This window comes from Trachymyrmex septentrionalis, unplaced genomic scaffold, assembly GCF_001594115.1.
Source record: "Trachymyrmex septentrionalis isolate Tsep2-gDNA-1 unplaced genomic scaffold, Tsep1.0 scaffold65, whole genome shotgun sequence".
NCBI classification, from domain to species: domain Eukaryota; kingdom Metazoa; phylum Arthropoda; class Insecta; order Hymenoptera; family Formicidae; genus Trachymyrmex; species Trachymyrmex septentrionalis.
This window is the reverse complement of record NW_017305832.1, coordinates 10,754-26,047: the sequence shown is the minus strand read 5'-3', so window position 1 is coordinate 26,047 and position 15,294 is coordinate 10,754. Positions and strand designations below refer to the sequence as shown.

The 15,294-nt window shown below is 38.1% G+C and overlaps 1 protein-coding gene and 1 pseudogene across 1 annotated transcript; both read left to right on the top strand.

Annotated features, from left to right (window-relative positions):
* The first annotated feature begins 866 nt into the window (after positions 1 to 866).
* On the top strand, positions 867 to 2,086 carry LOC108753089 (histone-lysine N-methyltransferase SETMAR-like). Its single transcript, XM_018494430.1, has one exon. It carries the CDS (start codon positions 1,037 to 1,039, stop codon positions 2,084 to 2,086), a length of 1,050 nt encoding a protein of 349 aa, XP_018349932.1. The 5' UTR covers positions 867 to 1,036.
* Positions 2,087 to 12,022: 9,936 nt separating this feature from the next.
* LOC108753088 lies at positions 12,023 to 14,126 on the top strand (annotated as a pseudogene).
* The last annotated feature ends 1,168 nt before the right edge of the window (positions 14,127 to 15,294 follow it).

Sequence of the window (15,294 nt, the reverse complement as noted above, 5' to 3'; positions counted from 1 at the left end):
GAACTCCCGTTCTGCTCCGCTGTCGCGCATTAAAACTTTGCTCCCCACTTTCGCGGTTGTTTCCCTCTCGCGGTCCTGCTTACAGCGCTTGACTCGCTTTGCGTACTCACGGTACTCGCATCGCAACCAATGCTTCCAATCGCTATCCTGCTTATCTTCCACCCATTGCACCCTTTTCGTTTTTCAGGTACTCACGGTGGGCCTGGTCATCGCAACCTTGGTTTCAATCCCTAGATGGATTTAGGTACATATACCGACATTTCCTTAGTCTGTCGGGTTTCGCTTAACTACATACACGGATGCCGTTTACGCCCCGCATTACTTACTCCGTTAAATTCGTGTACCACTCGCACATCTGGTATGTTTTCGACAAACTTTCCTTCTAACACTTAACGTTTCACGTTTTCATGTATCCCCTCCTCCTTTCTCTCAAAACACTACTTCGGCCCTATAGCATCATAATTTTTGGTTTTACAAAACGTTAAGTTGTTTCTTCTTCTATTCTAAGAAAGCCTACGTTTTCCTTTTTTGCCCCCCTCTATTCTCATTTGTCCGAAACACAGTCGTCATCTTCATAGTAACTTTTCTGAATTTGCAAAATGTTAAGTTGGTCCTTGACCACTACTTAGAAATCTAACGTTCTTGCTTTCCTTTTATCTTCTTGCGTTGACCCGTGTCATTGTTTTCCATACCCGTCCTTCATTTGATCGACTTATCTTACACCTTATCTGTAATCAAGGTACTTCTGGTTGTCCATAAACTCATTTTATTACCTCATGGGTTCATACATCGTTCGCAACACCCTTCTGTTCCCATACAACGATTCTAACCTACGATAGCCTATATAAATATATATAACACATCGGTCAATAAGTCCCCGGTCTGACACATAGAGAGCGCCACTAACACAAAAAGTACATAGTGGTTCGAAAGAACAGACCCTTTTAGGCGTACTGTCAAATGTATATGTCATTCGGATCATTATTGTGTGAGTTATTGAAGCTTTAGTGACGCTAATTTGGTTATTTTCATAACAATGGAAAAAAAGGAATTTCGTGTGCTCATTAAACACTGCTTTTTGATGGGAAAAAACACCGTTGAGGCAAAACAGTGGTTGGACAAACATTATGGCACCTCTGCCCCAGGCAAATCAACAATTATCGACTGGTATGCTGATTTTAAACGCGGTCGTACGGACACCGACGATGCACACCGCTCTGGTCGCCCAAATGAGGCAGTTGTCCCCGAAAAAATCAAGCAGGTCCATAAATTGGTTTTGTCCGACCGTAAATTAAAGCTGGATGATATTGCTGACATCGTAAAGATATCCAAGGGAAGTGTTTTTACCATTTTACACGATCATTTGTCGATGCGGAAGCTGTGTTCGAAGTGGGTGCCGCGTTTGCTCACTGTGGATCAAAAACAACAACGCGTCGATGATTCCGAGAGCTGTTTGGCCATGTTTCAGAAGGATCGGAAAGATTTTTTGCGTCGGTATGTGACCATGGACGAAACATGGATTCACCACTTCACACCCGAGTCGAATCGGCAGTCAGCTGAGTGGACTGCAGCCGGTGAAAGCCGCCCCAAGCGACCAAAAACTCAAACGTCGGCCGGCAAGGTTATGGCATCTGTATTTTGGGATGCCCATGGTATCCTTTTCATTGACTACCTCGAAAAGGGTGGGCGCATCAATAGCGAATATTACATGGCACTACTGACGCGTTTAAAGGCCGAAATCGTCGAAAACCGACCCCATATGGCGAAGAAAAAAATCATTTTTCACCAGGACAATGCACCGTGTCACAAATCGATGGCAACGATGGTTAAATTGAACGAGTTGGGCTTCGAGCTGCTCCCGCACCCACCGTATTCGCCAGATTTGGCCCCCAGCGACTATTTCCTATTCGCTGAGCTCAAAAAAATGCTCGCTGGGAAGAAATTTCGATCGGATGAGGAGGTCATCGCCGAAACTGATGCGTATTTTGAGGGTCAGCCAAAATCGTTCTACAAAACCGGCATTGAACGTTTGGAAAGGCGTTGGACTAATTGTATTGCCTTAAAAGGAAACTATAGTGATGAATAAATTCGAATTTTTATGTAACACTTGTGTTTTCTTTGCTAGACCGGGGACTTATTGACCGATGTTATATATATATATATATATATACGTAGGCTGCTGGAAAAGTCTCTGCAAACAATATGAAAAAAAACATGTAAAATTCGGTAAATGGCTTTATTGTTTTTCGAAGTATTCGTCTTTAAGATCGATACATTTTTGCATACGTTCGAACCAATTTTCGAAGCATTTTTACCACTCTAAGACTGTAACCTCAGAAATCAGTATACAAAATGTTTCAACAGCTGCTTCAGGCGACTCAAACGCATCTTATTTTTAATGTTTGAGAACAAAAAGAAGTCATTAGGTGATAAATCAGGTGAATACGGACAATGAATCATCAATTCGACATTATTACTGGATAAAAAAACAACGGTTTGACGTGCTGTGTGACAGCTAGCGTTATCATGATGAAGGATGATGCGACGATTTCAGTTTGTTCTACGCAATTCATTTATGATTTCTGGCAAACAAATTGTTGTATACCAATCAGTATTTACACTCCTTCGATCCTCTAAAGCCACGGTTGTCACATGTCCGGTATAATCGAAGAAACAAGCAATCATTTGCTTGGCAGCACTGCGTAAACGAACAACTTTTGTTGGTTTTAGTTCATTTTGAAATACCCAAACAGTGGATTGTTGTTTACTTTCGGGCTCATACGAATAGATCCATATTTCATCCCCAGTAACGATGTTGTGGAACAAATTTGATCGACCTCGGTTGAATTTCTCGAGCATTTCTTTGTTCCATTTAACACGAGCCTGTTTTTGAGCTTTGGTCAAATTGTGTGGGATCCAACGACTGTAAAGTTTCCGTACGCTCAAGTGATCATGCAAAATCTTATGTATTGATTTCATGTCAATGTCTAAGGATGCCTGAATCTCGCGGTATGTTATATGCCGGTCTCGCTCAATCATTTCACGCACAGCATCAACATTAGTGGCAACAACAGACGTGGATGGACGACCTTTACGGAATTCATCACTAAGAAAGGTACGTCTACGCTGGGATTCGGCAAACCAATTATAAACAGTCCTATTGGATGGTGCTTCATTCCCAAAAACCAAATGAATGATCCATCGATCGATGCATTGTTTTGGAGTTAGATTATATTTGTAATCGTAAAAAATCATTGCCTGAAATTTTCACGCGAAATTTCCATTTTCTTACAAAATAGCTTCTTTTAAAATACTACAAACAACTAGTTGGCTTGGGTACAAACTGTCAATTGAATTATAGGTTAAAAACATCTAATTTTACGGATATGATAGTAGCAGAACGTTGGCGCCACTGGAAGTACTAGATTGCAGAAATTTTTCCAGCAGCCTATTATTCTTCCGAACGAGGACGATAAATGGTTATCGTTTCGTTGTCATAATAAAAAGGAGCGACTTCTTTTTATGGTTTATGCCGATTTGGAGTGTATATTGGAGAAGAAGAAGACCAACGATGAAGACATTTCGATATTCACCTATCAGCATCACAAGGTTTTCAGCGTAGGATATTACATACGTTGTGTATACGATGAAACTATGTCGATATACAAATCGTATCGCGGCGAGGACTGCGTATCGTGGTTTGTCAAGGAATTATACGATTTGGCGCATCGCGCGAAAACGATATTCGATAAGAATGTGACTATGGCAGAGTTTACATCAAACGTCGAGTGGAAAAAATTTCGAGACGCGACTCACTGTCATGTCTGTGAAAGACCATTTGAGGAGGCAGATTTGTGCGTACGCGATCACTGTCATTTAATCAGACATTATTGAAATCCTGCGTATTCACGTTGTAATTTACATTATCAAGATATATATATTATTTTTTCATAACTTGGCGGGTTATGACGCACATTTTATCAGATACAAGATATTGCTAACAGTTTTGCGGGTAGTGTTACCTATAACGAAAGAAAATTATATATCATTTACTAAATATGTCAAGGATATAGTCTAACTCTACGTGGAGAACGGACTGTGTGAAACTGCGTTTTGTGGATTCGTTCAAATTTCTCAATATTAGTCTCGAAAAATTGGTATCATATCGACAAGAATAAATTGAAAATCACACAATCGGAATTTCCCAATCTCGACGCTGAGAATTTTGATCTGCTTACGCGTAAAGGAGTGTTTCCGTACAAGTATATCGACAGTGTTGATAAGCTAAACGAGACTAGTTTACCACCGCGTGAGTTGTTTTATAGTTCGTTGACCGATGAGATTGCTTTCGGTGACGATTATCAATACGCGACAAACGTTTGGCGATTTTTTTTGCATAGAGACTCTCGGCGATTACAGTGATTTGTATCTCAAGACAGATGTGCTTTCATTAGCAGATGTTTTCGAAAATTTTCGTGATACGTGTATTGAGAGTTACGGATTAGATCTGACGTATTATTACACTTTACTGGGATATACATGGGACGCTATGTTGAAATACACCGGTATTTGAATTGCTCACTAACATCGATATGATGATGTTTGTGGAACGTGGTATTCGCGGTGGTTTAAGTCAATGTTCACATAGGTATGCGCGAGCTAATAACAATAATATAATGCACCTTCGTATGATCCTTCGGAACCCTCGACGTACCTCATGTACTTCGATGTGAATAATTTGTACGGTTGGGCGATGTCCGAATTCTTATCATACGGAGAATTTCAATGGGTCAACATCGAGCGCTTTGATGTAATGTCTGTGTCGTCAGACTCCGTTATCCGTTATATTCTAGAAGTCGATCTTACGTATCCGCAAAGCGTTCATGACGCTCATGCTGACCTTCCATTCTGTCTCACTCGCGAACGGTCTCCTAGAAAACGAAATGATAAACTGCTGGCCACTCTTTACAATAAGAAGCGCTATGTCGTATACTATCGCAATTTACAACAATGCATGGACTATACGTGAAAAAAATTCATCGAATATTACGATTCGCACAATCCCCATGGCTTCGCGGATATATCGAACTTAATACGAGATTCAGAATGCTCGCAAATAACGAATCCGAGAAGAATCTTTACAAATTGATGAATAATGCGGTATTTGGAAAAACGATGGATAACGTACGCGATCATGTTGACGTTCGACATATAACACGTTGGGATGGAAGATACAGTGCGGAAGCGATAGCGAAACCGAATTTTCACAGTAAAAGTGCTTTTTCTGAAAATCTAATTGCTGTTGAATTGCGCAAACTCGAGGTAAAATTGAACAAATCGATATACGTAGGTATGTGCATTCTTAAAATATCTAAGTTGCGTGTATATGAATTTCACTACGAGTACATAATACCGTTGTATCGCGATAAGTGTAAGATTATGTACATGGACACTGACAGCTTGATTTATCTTCTGGAGTGTGAGAATGTATACGAGGACATCAAGCGTGATATCGCGAGATTCGACACGAGCGATTATCGCGAGACAAATGCGTATGATATTCCACGCATCAATAATAAAATACACGGTTTGATGAAAGATGAAAATGGCGGTGCAATTATAACGGAATTCGTAGGACTCAGAGCGAAGATGTACGCATTGAGAGTGACGGAAAGAGCGATACGAAGAAAATAAAGGGCGTCAAGAAAAACGTAGTCGCGAAAACGATCACTTTCGACGATTATGCGCGATGTTTGAACGATACAGTCGAGATGTCAGTCGTGCATACGATCGATATTACACGAGGTTTACACAGTGTCTGAATTGAAGCTCGCTCTTAGTTCGTATGACGATAAGCGGTACGTTCGTATGACGATAAGCGGTACCCGAATCGGTCGCTACTCTACCTTAGGGACATTATAGAATATCTTTGTAATGTGTGTGATGTATTTTTATTGTAATAAATAAAAAAATTTATAATACATTCGTTTTATCTATCCAAGAATTATGTGAACTGTCCATTCCTAACCATTTCACGTACACTTTATTTCCTCGTTCGCGTAGTATTTTTTCCACGAGATAAACATCAGGATTAGAGACTCGCTGTAATTCATGTTCGTAGAATCCACCAGTTATCGGCTTCCCTTGATAATCTTTCAGTAGATACGTTGCAGGATTCGTACGTTGTGTTTTAACGATGTAGAAAATCTCGGTGGACCAATTAGGTGTATAACCCTTTTCAAAAATTGTCTTGAATTTACTAATACGTACTGGATTGCCTATCTTGAACCTCATTGGAGCAGCAATTTTTACGTGACTATATATCGTCGACAAAACGTTTTGCAACGACGGATGTTACGTCTATCGCACCCCAATAGTTCGATGTTTACGATGATTATATTCTGACAATAGAGACGCGGTAGCTCGTCGATCCATTTGTACGAGCCGTTCCACTATCGACGCTTTCATCACCGAGTACGTCGAATAATGATTTATGTTGTATCTCTTCACAATTTTTTTTGCACGGTGGTGTTGTAAAATTCCTTTCCTTGATCCGTCTGCAGGTTTCGTGGGTATTATTCGTCTTCGCGAAATATTTTAGATAACGCTGCGGCTACGTCGCTTCCGTTCTTGCTCTTGAGTGGTAGAGCCCATGCATATTTACTCAAAACATCGATAATTGTTAAAATGTAATTGTAACCTTTGTTGAATCGCGCGTAAGGACGCATCTCGACTACATCGGCTTGCCATAAATCGTCGCGACCGTGCACCACGACGCGACGATGTGGAAAATTTCTTCGCGCGGATGCGTGGAGTTCTTTTACGAGTTTTCGTTTCTCGACATTCATCCCTCTCTCTCTTTGTTATGACAGGGGACGAGCTTTGCGCATATCTTTTAAACCTTCCTATCTGTAGATGCGATAACTGTAGATGTGTTTAAATACCTATGTCCTCTTTAACATCTCATTAGTCACTACATTTTTTCATGCGTACAGCGTCAGATACCTTTTTTTTCATATCGCTATGTACTTTTCCATATCATTACACAATTGTGAAATGTATCCTGAAGCGCGATACGATCATATCTTTCCCTGTCGTTTTAAACGATTTCTCTAACGTCTCCTTTGTCACTATATTATTCATTTGTTGACGTAGATGAGTTACACCTCGATTCAGATGCTGAATCTTGTTCTCGTTAGAGACTTTCGTCGATATTGTTGACGCAGATTAATTACACCGGGATTCAATATCTAAATATCGTTAGACACTTTCTGAAGCGCGAGTACGAGCATATCTCTCCCTGTCGTTTTAAACGATTTCTCTAACGTCTCTTTCGTCACCATATTATTTATTTGTTGACGCAGATCAGTTACACCTCGATGAATCTCGTTAGACACTTTCGTCAACAACGCGCTTACACTTTTCGAGACTTCCTCCTTGTTTCGCACTTTTTCCACATCGTTCGAGATATCTTTCTGCGTATTCTAAAGCGCGCGTACAATCATATCTCTGGCTATCGTTTCAAACGATTTCTCTAATATCTCATTAGTCACTATATTTTTTATTCGTACAGTTACATCTCGATTCAGATGCTGAATCTCGTCAGATACCCTCGTCACGCTCTCTTTCACGTTTCTTCGTATCTTCTCCATATCGGTACGCACTTCCTGTGTATCTCTCCTTATTGTTCTACATGATTCCTCGATCTCGTTTCGCGAATCTGGAAGCATGCGTTCGACATAGCTTTTGTTTACCACATCGGTCGAACTCCGGCGCGTGTTCTATTTTTCGTTCCTTCGCGTCGTAATGGATTCAGACTGAGCCCACTGTCGTGTACGTAATTTCGTAAAGAATTGCGACTTTTCGATTTCATCGCTATCATCTCTCCTCATAGGCATACCAAATTTATTCACAGATATCATATCGAGTTCGCACGAACTTGACCACTGTCGCAGTTTTTGTCACAACTATTCAATTTATAATTAACCCAGCTTCGCGAAGTTCTTCAATTATCGACAATATTTCGTTGTCATGAGCGTTATTACCCGCTCGATGAGAAGCATCGAGCAATTGAAGACGATCCACCAACTTGTTGGGATCGTCCTAATGAACGTAATCTATTTCATTGTCAGTCAATCTCGCAGCGGATTGGTATATTTGTCTTTATACCTGAACCAATACTCGTGCTAGTACAACTAGTTCTAGTAACTAAAAGTGGGGCGTTTGTATAATGTTTTTGTATTTGTGTCCCTTATTACTTTTAACAGGCATTCTGGCGTTATAGTCACGTCTGTGAGCATTTGTCGTCAATAATATATGTCTGTACGTTTGTTTATCATTCTCGGTGTAAATAGCGTCGGTTGGAATCTTCTTGAAGATCAGCTCGTATAGATGTACCTTTGTACCTCACTCCGTCTATGATTATAGTGTCGTCCGAATCTACGTCAAATTTTTTATTACCTAACATCGTACCCTTTTCATCAAAATAAACACCGTAGACGAGATTGATTTCGTTTTTTGTATTACCAGTTAAAAGAGTATTCATATATACTTGTCCTAACGGTTCTAACTGACTTTGCAATCTCTGACGACCTTGAGGTGTGCTCAACACCTGTCTGACAGACGTTTCAAGCGATGGATCATCACCGATTTTAAAAACTTCTTGGTCCTGCAATTCAGAAGGAGTTACTTGTTGTTGTTGTTGTTGTTGTTGTTGTGATTCTATTGGTGTGGAATGAATTATAGAATCAAACATGATGTTTGATCGTTTTTCTTTATTTGTTTGTTCCATGGAAGGCGCTGGGGAGTAATTTGTGTTGGAATTGCATCATTATCATCGTCGTCGTTGTCGTCATCATCATCCTCATCATCGCTGTACTCATGTTTATTCTTTTGCTTACTCTCCATAAGCTTAGTTTTAAATGATTTACCTCCACGTTCAGTATTTCCAGCAATTTTTAATTGGTTCAATAATAGGTTTTAATTGTTTCTCCAGAACGATCTTATTCTCCATTATGTCAGTCTTTAATGTTCTGTGTTTCTTACGAATTGACGCGCGTGTCTTCGCGATCAGTTTCGCTGTTTTCTCCCGTTCAGAGATACTTTTCGTTCTGTCCATCTTATCGTAACGTCAAAGAAATACTGCTCACTTTTTTCACAAAACATTACAGAAAAGTCCTATCGTTAGTAACATGCTATCCGTATCTATCACTCACATTGCAAAAATATTGTACGATTTTTTTATACTACAGCGAAATCGTTGAATCCTCGTCTGTATCTACCGTTACATAATGCGCTATCTTTGTTTATTACCAGAAAACCGTATTTGTGTTGCCAACATAGATGGCACAACGTGCAAAAATTCTCATACGATATATCAGTGTTTACGTGATCGTTATAAATGTGTTTTAAGTTCGTACCACCATCTTGTTCGAATAGAATAAAAAATTGCATTATTGCATATCAAATGTTTCGGTATTTTTGCATACGTCTGACAGAGATAAAAACAATCAATGTTCGTATGTATCGACCCATACAGAAATATTCTCTAATAGTATTCTAATTATCACAAGCCACATCATCGAATACGAATATTGAATTGGGAAGCCTTCTTCGTTGATATGACGTCACGATTGTTGGAAAATGCGTAGTAGCCGATACTATTTATCGATTCGAGTAGTTCTTCCAAATATTGATACTTCGGTTAAAAGAGAGATTTCGAATACACGTACACCATGTGGACTTTTTATCAAACTTATCAAAGCGTTCGTTTTATCACAGTTGGACGGTCCACAGATGATGCAACGAATTGTATCCGGTAGTAAAGGGCCGTGTCTACGAATCTCTCCAACCATTTCATCAGACATGAGTCGTGTCTTGCGGTCGAGATTCCTATCACTCGTGATTGTCGTACGAATCGCATTTACTCGTGTAATGTGCGTGCGCGATGTAACGCGAGCGAGTTTTTTGACACTATTTATATCCCCGAGCAGGCGCTCGATTCGCATAATTTACTGTAAAGAGCGTTGTTGTTATCTCAAAAATGTTTTTCTTATTAACGGATAAACGTGGGATTCTCGATTTTACCGCCGAACAATTGCAATACCGAAGATTGTTCTTCTACAGGAATTTGAGATTTTTGATTACAAGAATTACGTGAAGCTACTGTGGGATTGATTACCCGAACGTTTAAAAACGGATCCTGAAGTGCAACGGTGTCGTCTGTGTATTACAATCGTTCGTGGCAACGAACGCACATAGACGGTCCGTAACCACTTATAAAAAATTGCGACATATGTCGCCGTCGTATAGGATAGCGTAAAGGAGGGAATGATTCCTATGTATGGTGCAGGTTTACTTAACAAGACAATAAACGCGCTTCTGTTTGAAGTACATATACCTGGTCAATTTTGTGAACCCGATACTCTTCTAAGAAAATGCCACATGTAGTGCTAAACGATGTCAATAAATTATCACTTTTGCGAACGTTGGAAGATGGACGATATCTCAGCATGGGTTTTCGGTCGTGGGACCTGTTCGAATTTCATCTGCTTCAAAGCACAATGAAGCATTCGTGGGCTGTTAAAACAACATCGCAATTGGAAAAACCGCGATATGTAATTTTTGCGCTTTAAACCGGAAAAAGAAACATACCGTCGCAAAATGGTTCGCAATTCGACGCATGTAACCTCACTAATGTGAAACTTTTTCTAAATTCTGATTTTTATCCTTACGACGATATGAATTTAGATTTCGAAGACAAGAAATCCGCTATACTCTACGATATGTATGTAAAATTTCAAAAAACGTATTACGGTTACAACAATCGCGATGTTTATATTACTGTATATTATCTGTCGGAGTATTTCTTGTACACGGTCCATTCGTAGTGATCGATTGTTCTCGCCAAAACGAATCGATAAAAAGCGCTACTGTGGATATTCGTATAGAATTCGAATGTAAGGAAAATATTCTACTGAACACCACCGCTTATTGTCTTATTATTCACGATAGTGTGATAGAGTACAATCCATTGACTAATGTTATTCGCAAAATTGTATTATGTAATATTTTTTTCACACATTATCATGTTGTAATGTAAAACACATATTCCGTTAAATATATTATATCTTACAAAAATATTTATGATGTTATTTCCCTTTCCTTTTAGATAGATAAAAGACTCATCTAGAAATATAAAAAAGTATGAAACGCGATTCATTACTATTGACAAAGCGTTTTATCGTTTCTATTGCGTGTCGTATACTTGTGTTACATTGCGATGTCTCTCACGTTCATCATCATCATCGTCTTTGTTACAATTACTACGACGACAACGAGGACGACAACATCGATGGCAGCGGCGAATCGTCAAAGTATAGATACTGAAATAATTCTGTATCTACAAAAGTACGGTTACTTGAGTAACGTTGAAAACAATACGCAATTATCATTCGAAGAGAAAGAAATTAAACAGGCGATTTCGTTGTTTTAAGAATATTATCAAATACAGGGTGATGGTACATTGAATAACTATACGTTGCATCAAATGCGTAAACCATGATGTGGTCTCCCGGACATTCTCCACCACGAGCAAAATACAGGTAGGAAGAAATGGGCGAAAACACATCTCACGTGGAACTTCCATTTAGCGGATGCGCAGACCTTGAAAACTACCGTATTCGCGTTCTCGCTATGGGCAGCGAAATCGTTCGAACGTAAAAAGTTAAATCCCGACATCTTAATATCTTATCATAGTGGCACACACACGTATGCTGATCGTAAACGTAACGAAGAAATTTGCTCCTCTTTGTTCGAGGGACCTGGTGGAATACTTGCTCACGCGTTCTATTCTTCAAACATTGCCAATTACACCGCTGAAATATACGTAGTGCAGAACCGTAGCATATGTATATATCTAACGGAAAAATCTGCTAGTAACAAGGATTATCTGCTTAATACGTTAACACATGAAATTGGACACGCATTAGGATTAACATACAGTTCGCATGAAGACTCCATCATGTTCGCAATTGTCACTGCTATTAATAATAATAATAAAATCGTTAAACTCAACATAGATAGAAGGATATTTTAGCCATTCAACAACTCTATGGAATTAAAAATCCAAGACTGACAACAATTACACAACCATCAACTACCGAAATTACGACAAATAAACCCGAGTACGTAGATCTCTGTACTTCAATATGTAGATACGGTATTACGTCATCGAATATTCGTCACGTATCAATGCTATGTATAGTCGATAAATATAGACAACAAAATACGACGGACCACATGTAAAGCTACATGAATTTCCTTCCGGATAATTTCTTCTTATCAGCCGTATATCAAAGACCTTCGGGTAAAATAGTACTGTTTGTAAATAATATAGTTTACATGGCCGAGTATCCCAGTTTCAAATTGAAAGAAGGTTGGCCAAACGTCTCGAGTCTAGGATTTCCCCCGAACGCTTTGATCGATACCGTAGTAAATACTAACAGAGGACAAACCTATGCAATCTTCAATAATAACGATGTGGTGCACATAGACGAGTGCAGTACGAGCGTTCGCTCGTATCGTTACAAGCGCTATTCCCAGGAATACCATCAGTTCCGACCTTGGCCTTCCGATATATGGATGGTAATCTGTACTTTGCCAAAAAACAACAATTTTACAAATTTAATGAGTTCACGAGAACCGTAACAGAGGCTAGTAAATTTAATATAAATGTACTCAACGTCGAATGTCCGAGAGACGGATTATTGCAACAAATGTAGGATATCTTAGGTCGACTAATTCGATCGAGTAATACATATTGACAAAATACAACGAGAAATAAGACGAAGAAGAAGGAGAAAGAGGAGGAGGAAAGGATGGAAGGACATATAATAAATACTATAATAGTTTTAAACGATCAGTATGAAAGGAACAATCATTCCGACAACATCGTTTGTACGCACTTTCCAAGCTTTCCGGTCATGAAGACAATACTGCAAAAAAACACGGAAAATTATCATGCTCATAGAACAGGACGATCGTGATGAACGAAGCGCGAAGAAGAAAACATTCGACGATTTAACTGGTGAAAATCCAGATAAAGAAAACAAATCAAATAAATAAGTATTTTTTCTTTGCGTCTATTTTTTTCCATCTACTAATTTTTTTTCTTTAATTACAGACATCAAATTGCACATCGTCCTATCGTAGGCATTCTCGAGAGAAGATATCCGTTAACTGTAACTGGTTATAAATACTTGAACATTGGTATCAATGTCAAACTCCCTTTTTATGTAACCATCATTTTGGGGGATTGTCACGGTAAAGAGATCCCGCTTTCATCGGACATCTGGAGAGAGCTTCTCGAACAAAAACACGTCATTTTGTCCCTTTTGCAGTACGATGAAAATAATAGAGGAATACGTGCGTCGTCCCCAATGTAGGTTGGAAATAACGTTACGCTTCGAACAAATAAATAATCTACCAATACTGCGTCTAGAAACAAATACAGCTTGTCTATCCATATCTAAAAGCACTGTATTCAATATATTTAATCTCGAATACTGTGTAAATCATCTCCTCCTTAACCGCAATGACCGATAACGTCGACAAAAAATTTTCGCGACTTCTTGCTATCGCGTCCACTGTCACAGAATCTGCGAACATGCTAAAAACAATGTATGATAACAAATCCTTCGATCGCAACGACATACTTGAGTACATCGAATTTTAAGAGCGTTTCTTATAATTCGACGATACTAAAATGCTTGTTAAACTTAATTATATGCTAATAGGTGTCACACGCAATTGTCTAATTTTTTAATTTTACAAAAATTTCTCTAACAATTTTATCTGTGCTATCGCGCTTGTAGCATTTATTACTTATAGGAAGTCTTATGAGAAACGCAATCGCGCTTCTTAGCACTTAAAAAGTTCTGAATGTTTAAAAAAAAATGTAAGCCAAATACAGTTTAAAAACTTATTATTCATGATGGCGCAACATCTCAAGACGGAACAGAGCTTACTCTCATGAGATTTTCGTAATTATTTTCCGGAATTAGATTGTTAGCCTAATATCCAACATCCAGCCTGGGAAATCCATACCACTGATCCATCTCCACTGATTATGGGATCTATAGTTTAACATCGGATCCGAGCGGTGCTGATAATCAAAGATCTCTTAACCACCACAGGCGCTCGTCGTATGTATATAAAATTATTGTTATTGTAGTTTCAAATGCAATGGAGTTAGCCCCTTGTTTATACATGTTTTTAAAAATCCAATTTCTAATTACAATATTTTGTCTCGATAATTTGATAACAATTTTAAGTAAACTTCTTTTTAAATAAAAGTCTTCTTTTTGCTATATACACTTCTATTCGATATAAGTATATTTAAATTGTAAGAGTTCAAACGTTATGTAATTGTATAATGCATGCGTCCGTTAATTTTAATGTTATTTTGAATTAATATACGTTTAGGTCATCAAATAGTGACACGTAATTTTTAGTTATCGTTTTTACTCTTAATCAAACATTGAGAATGACCTAATGTAAGATCGAAACGTTTGTTTTATAATTTTAATGTTTTAAAATATAGCAATTAACATTTAGCTATTGTTTTAAGCCCTTTTTTTCATTTTATTAAATTTAATTAATTGAGCGTGAATATTCAAATTTATTTAAATGTCGATAATTAATTTAAATATTGTTTAAGTATCAATCAAGTATATTTAAATATTATTTTTGTAGTACTAGAAATAGCTGAAATCTTTTTGATAATATTTCAAAGAGATTGCATTCTTTCTATAACATTTCATCAGTCTTTTAACAAGGTTTCATGAGCAAATATCGCGGACATTTTGCTATTCCAGACCTGTTTCAGAAATGATGCAGACATATTTCGCAATTTTTATGAAATGTTTCACTTTTCAGTTGAAATTTCTGAGATGTTTCTGAAAACTTCCGGTTCTGTATGGGAAATGAATGAAAGATGTCACTATTATTTCGAATTTGGAATTAAAAAAAATCTGTACCATCGATCACGATCAAGTTCGGCTGTCGCTTTAGCATCCCCTTAACATAAATAATTATTATACAAATTAAACCTTTAAATCTAAATATCACAGAAACTAAAGGGTGTCCCAAAATTAACGCAAGATTTGAATTTGCCGCCATTTGTGCAGTAAAGTGTTGGCAACCCAAAAAAAAAACAATTTAACAGCTGACAGTTTAGGGTTAGTGAAAATGAGTTCGTTGAATGGATTATTGAATCATCAACAAATGGGTTTT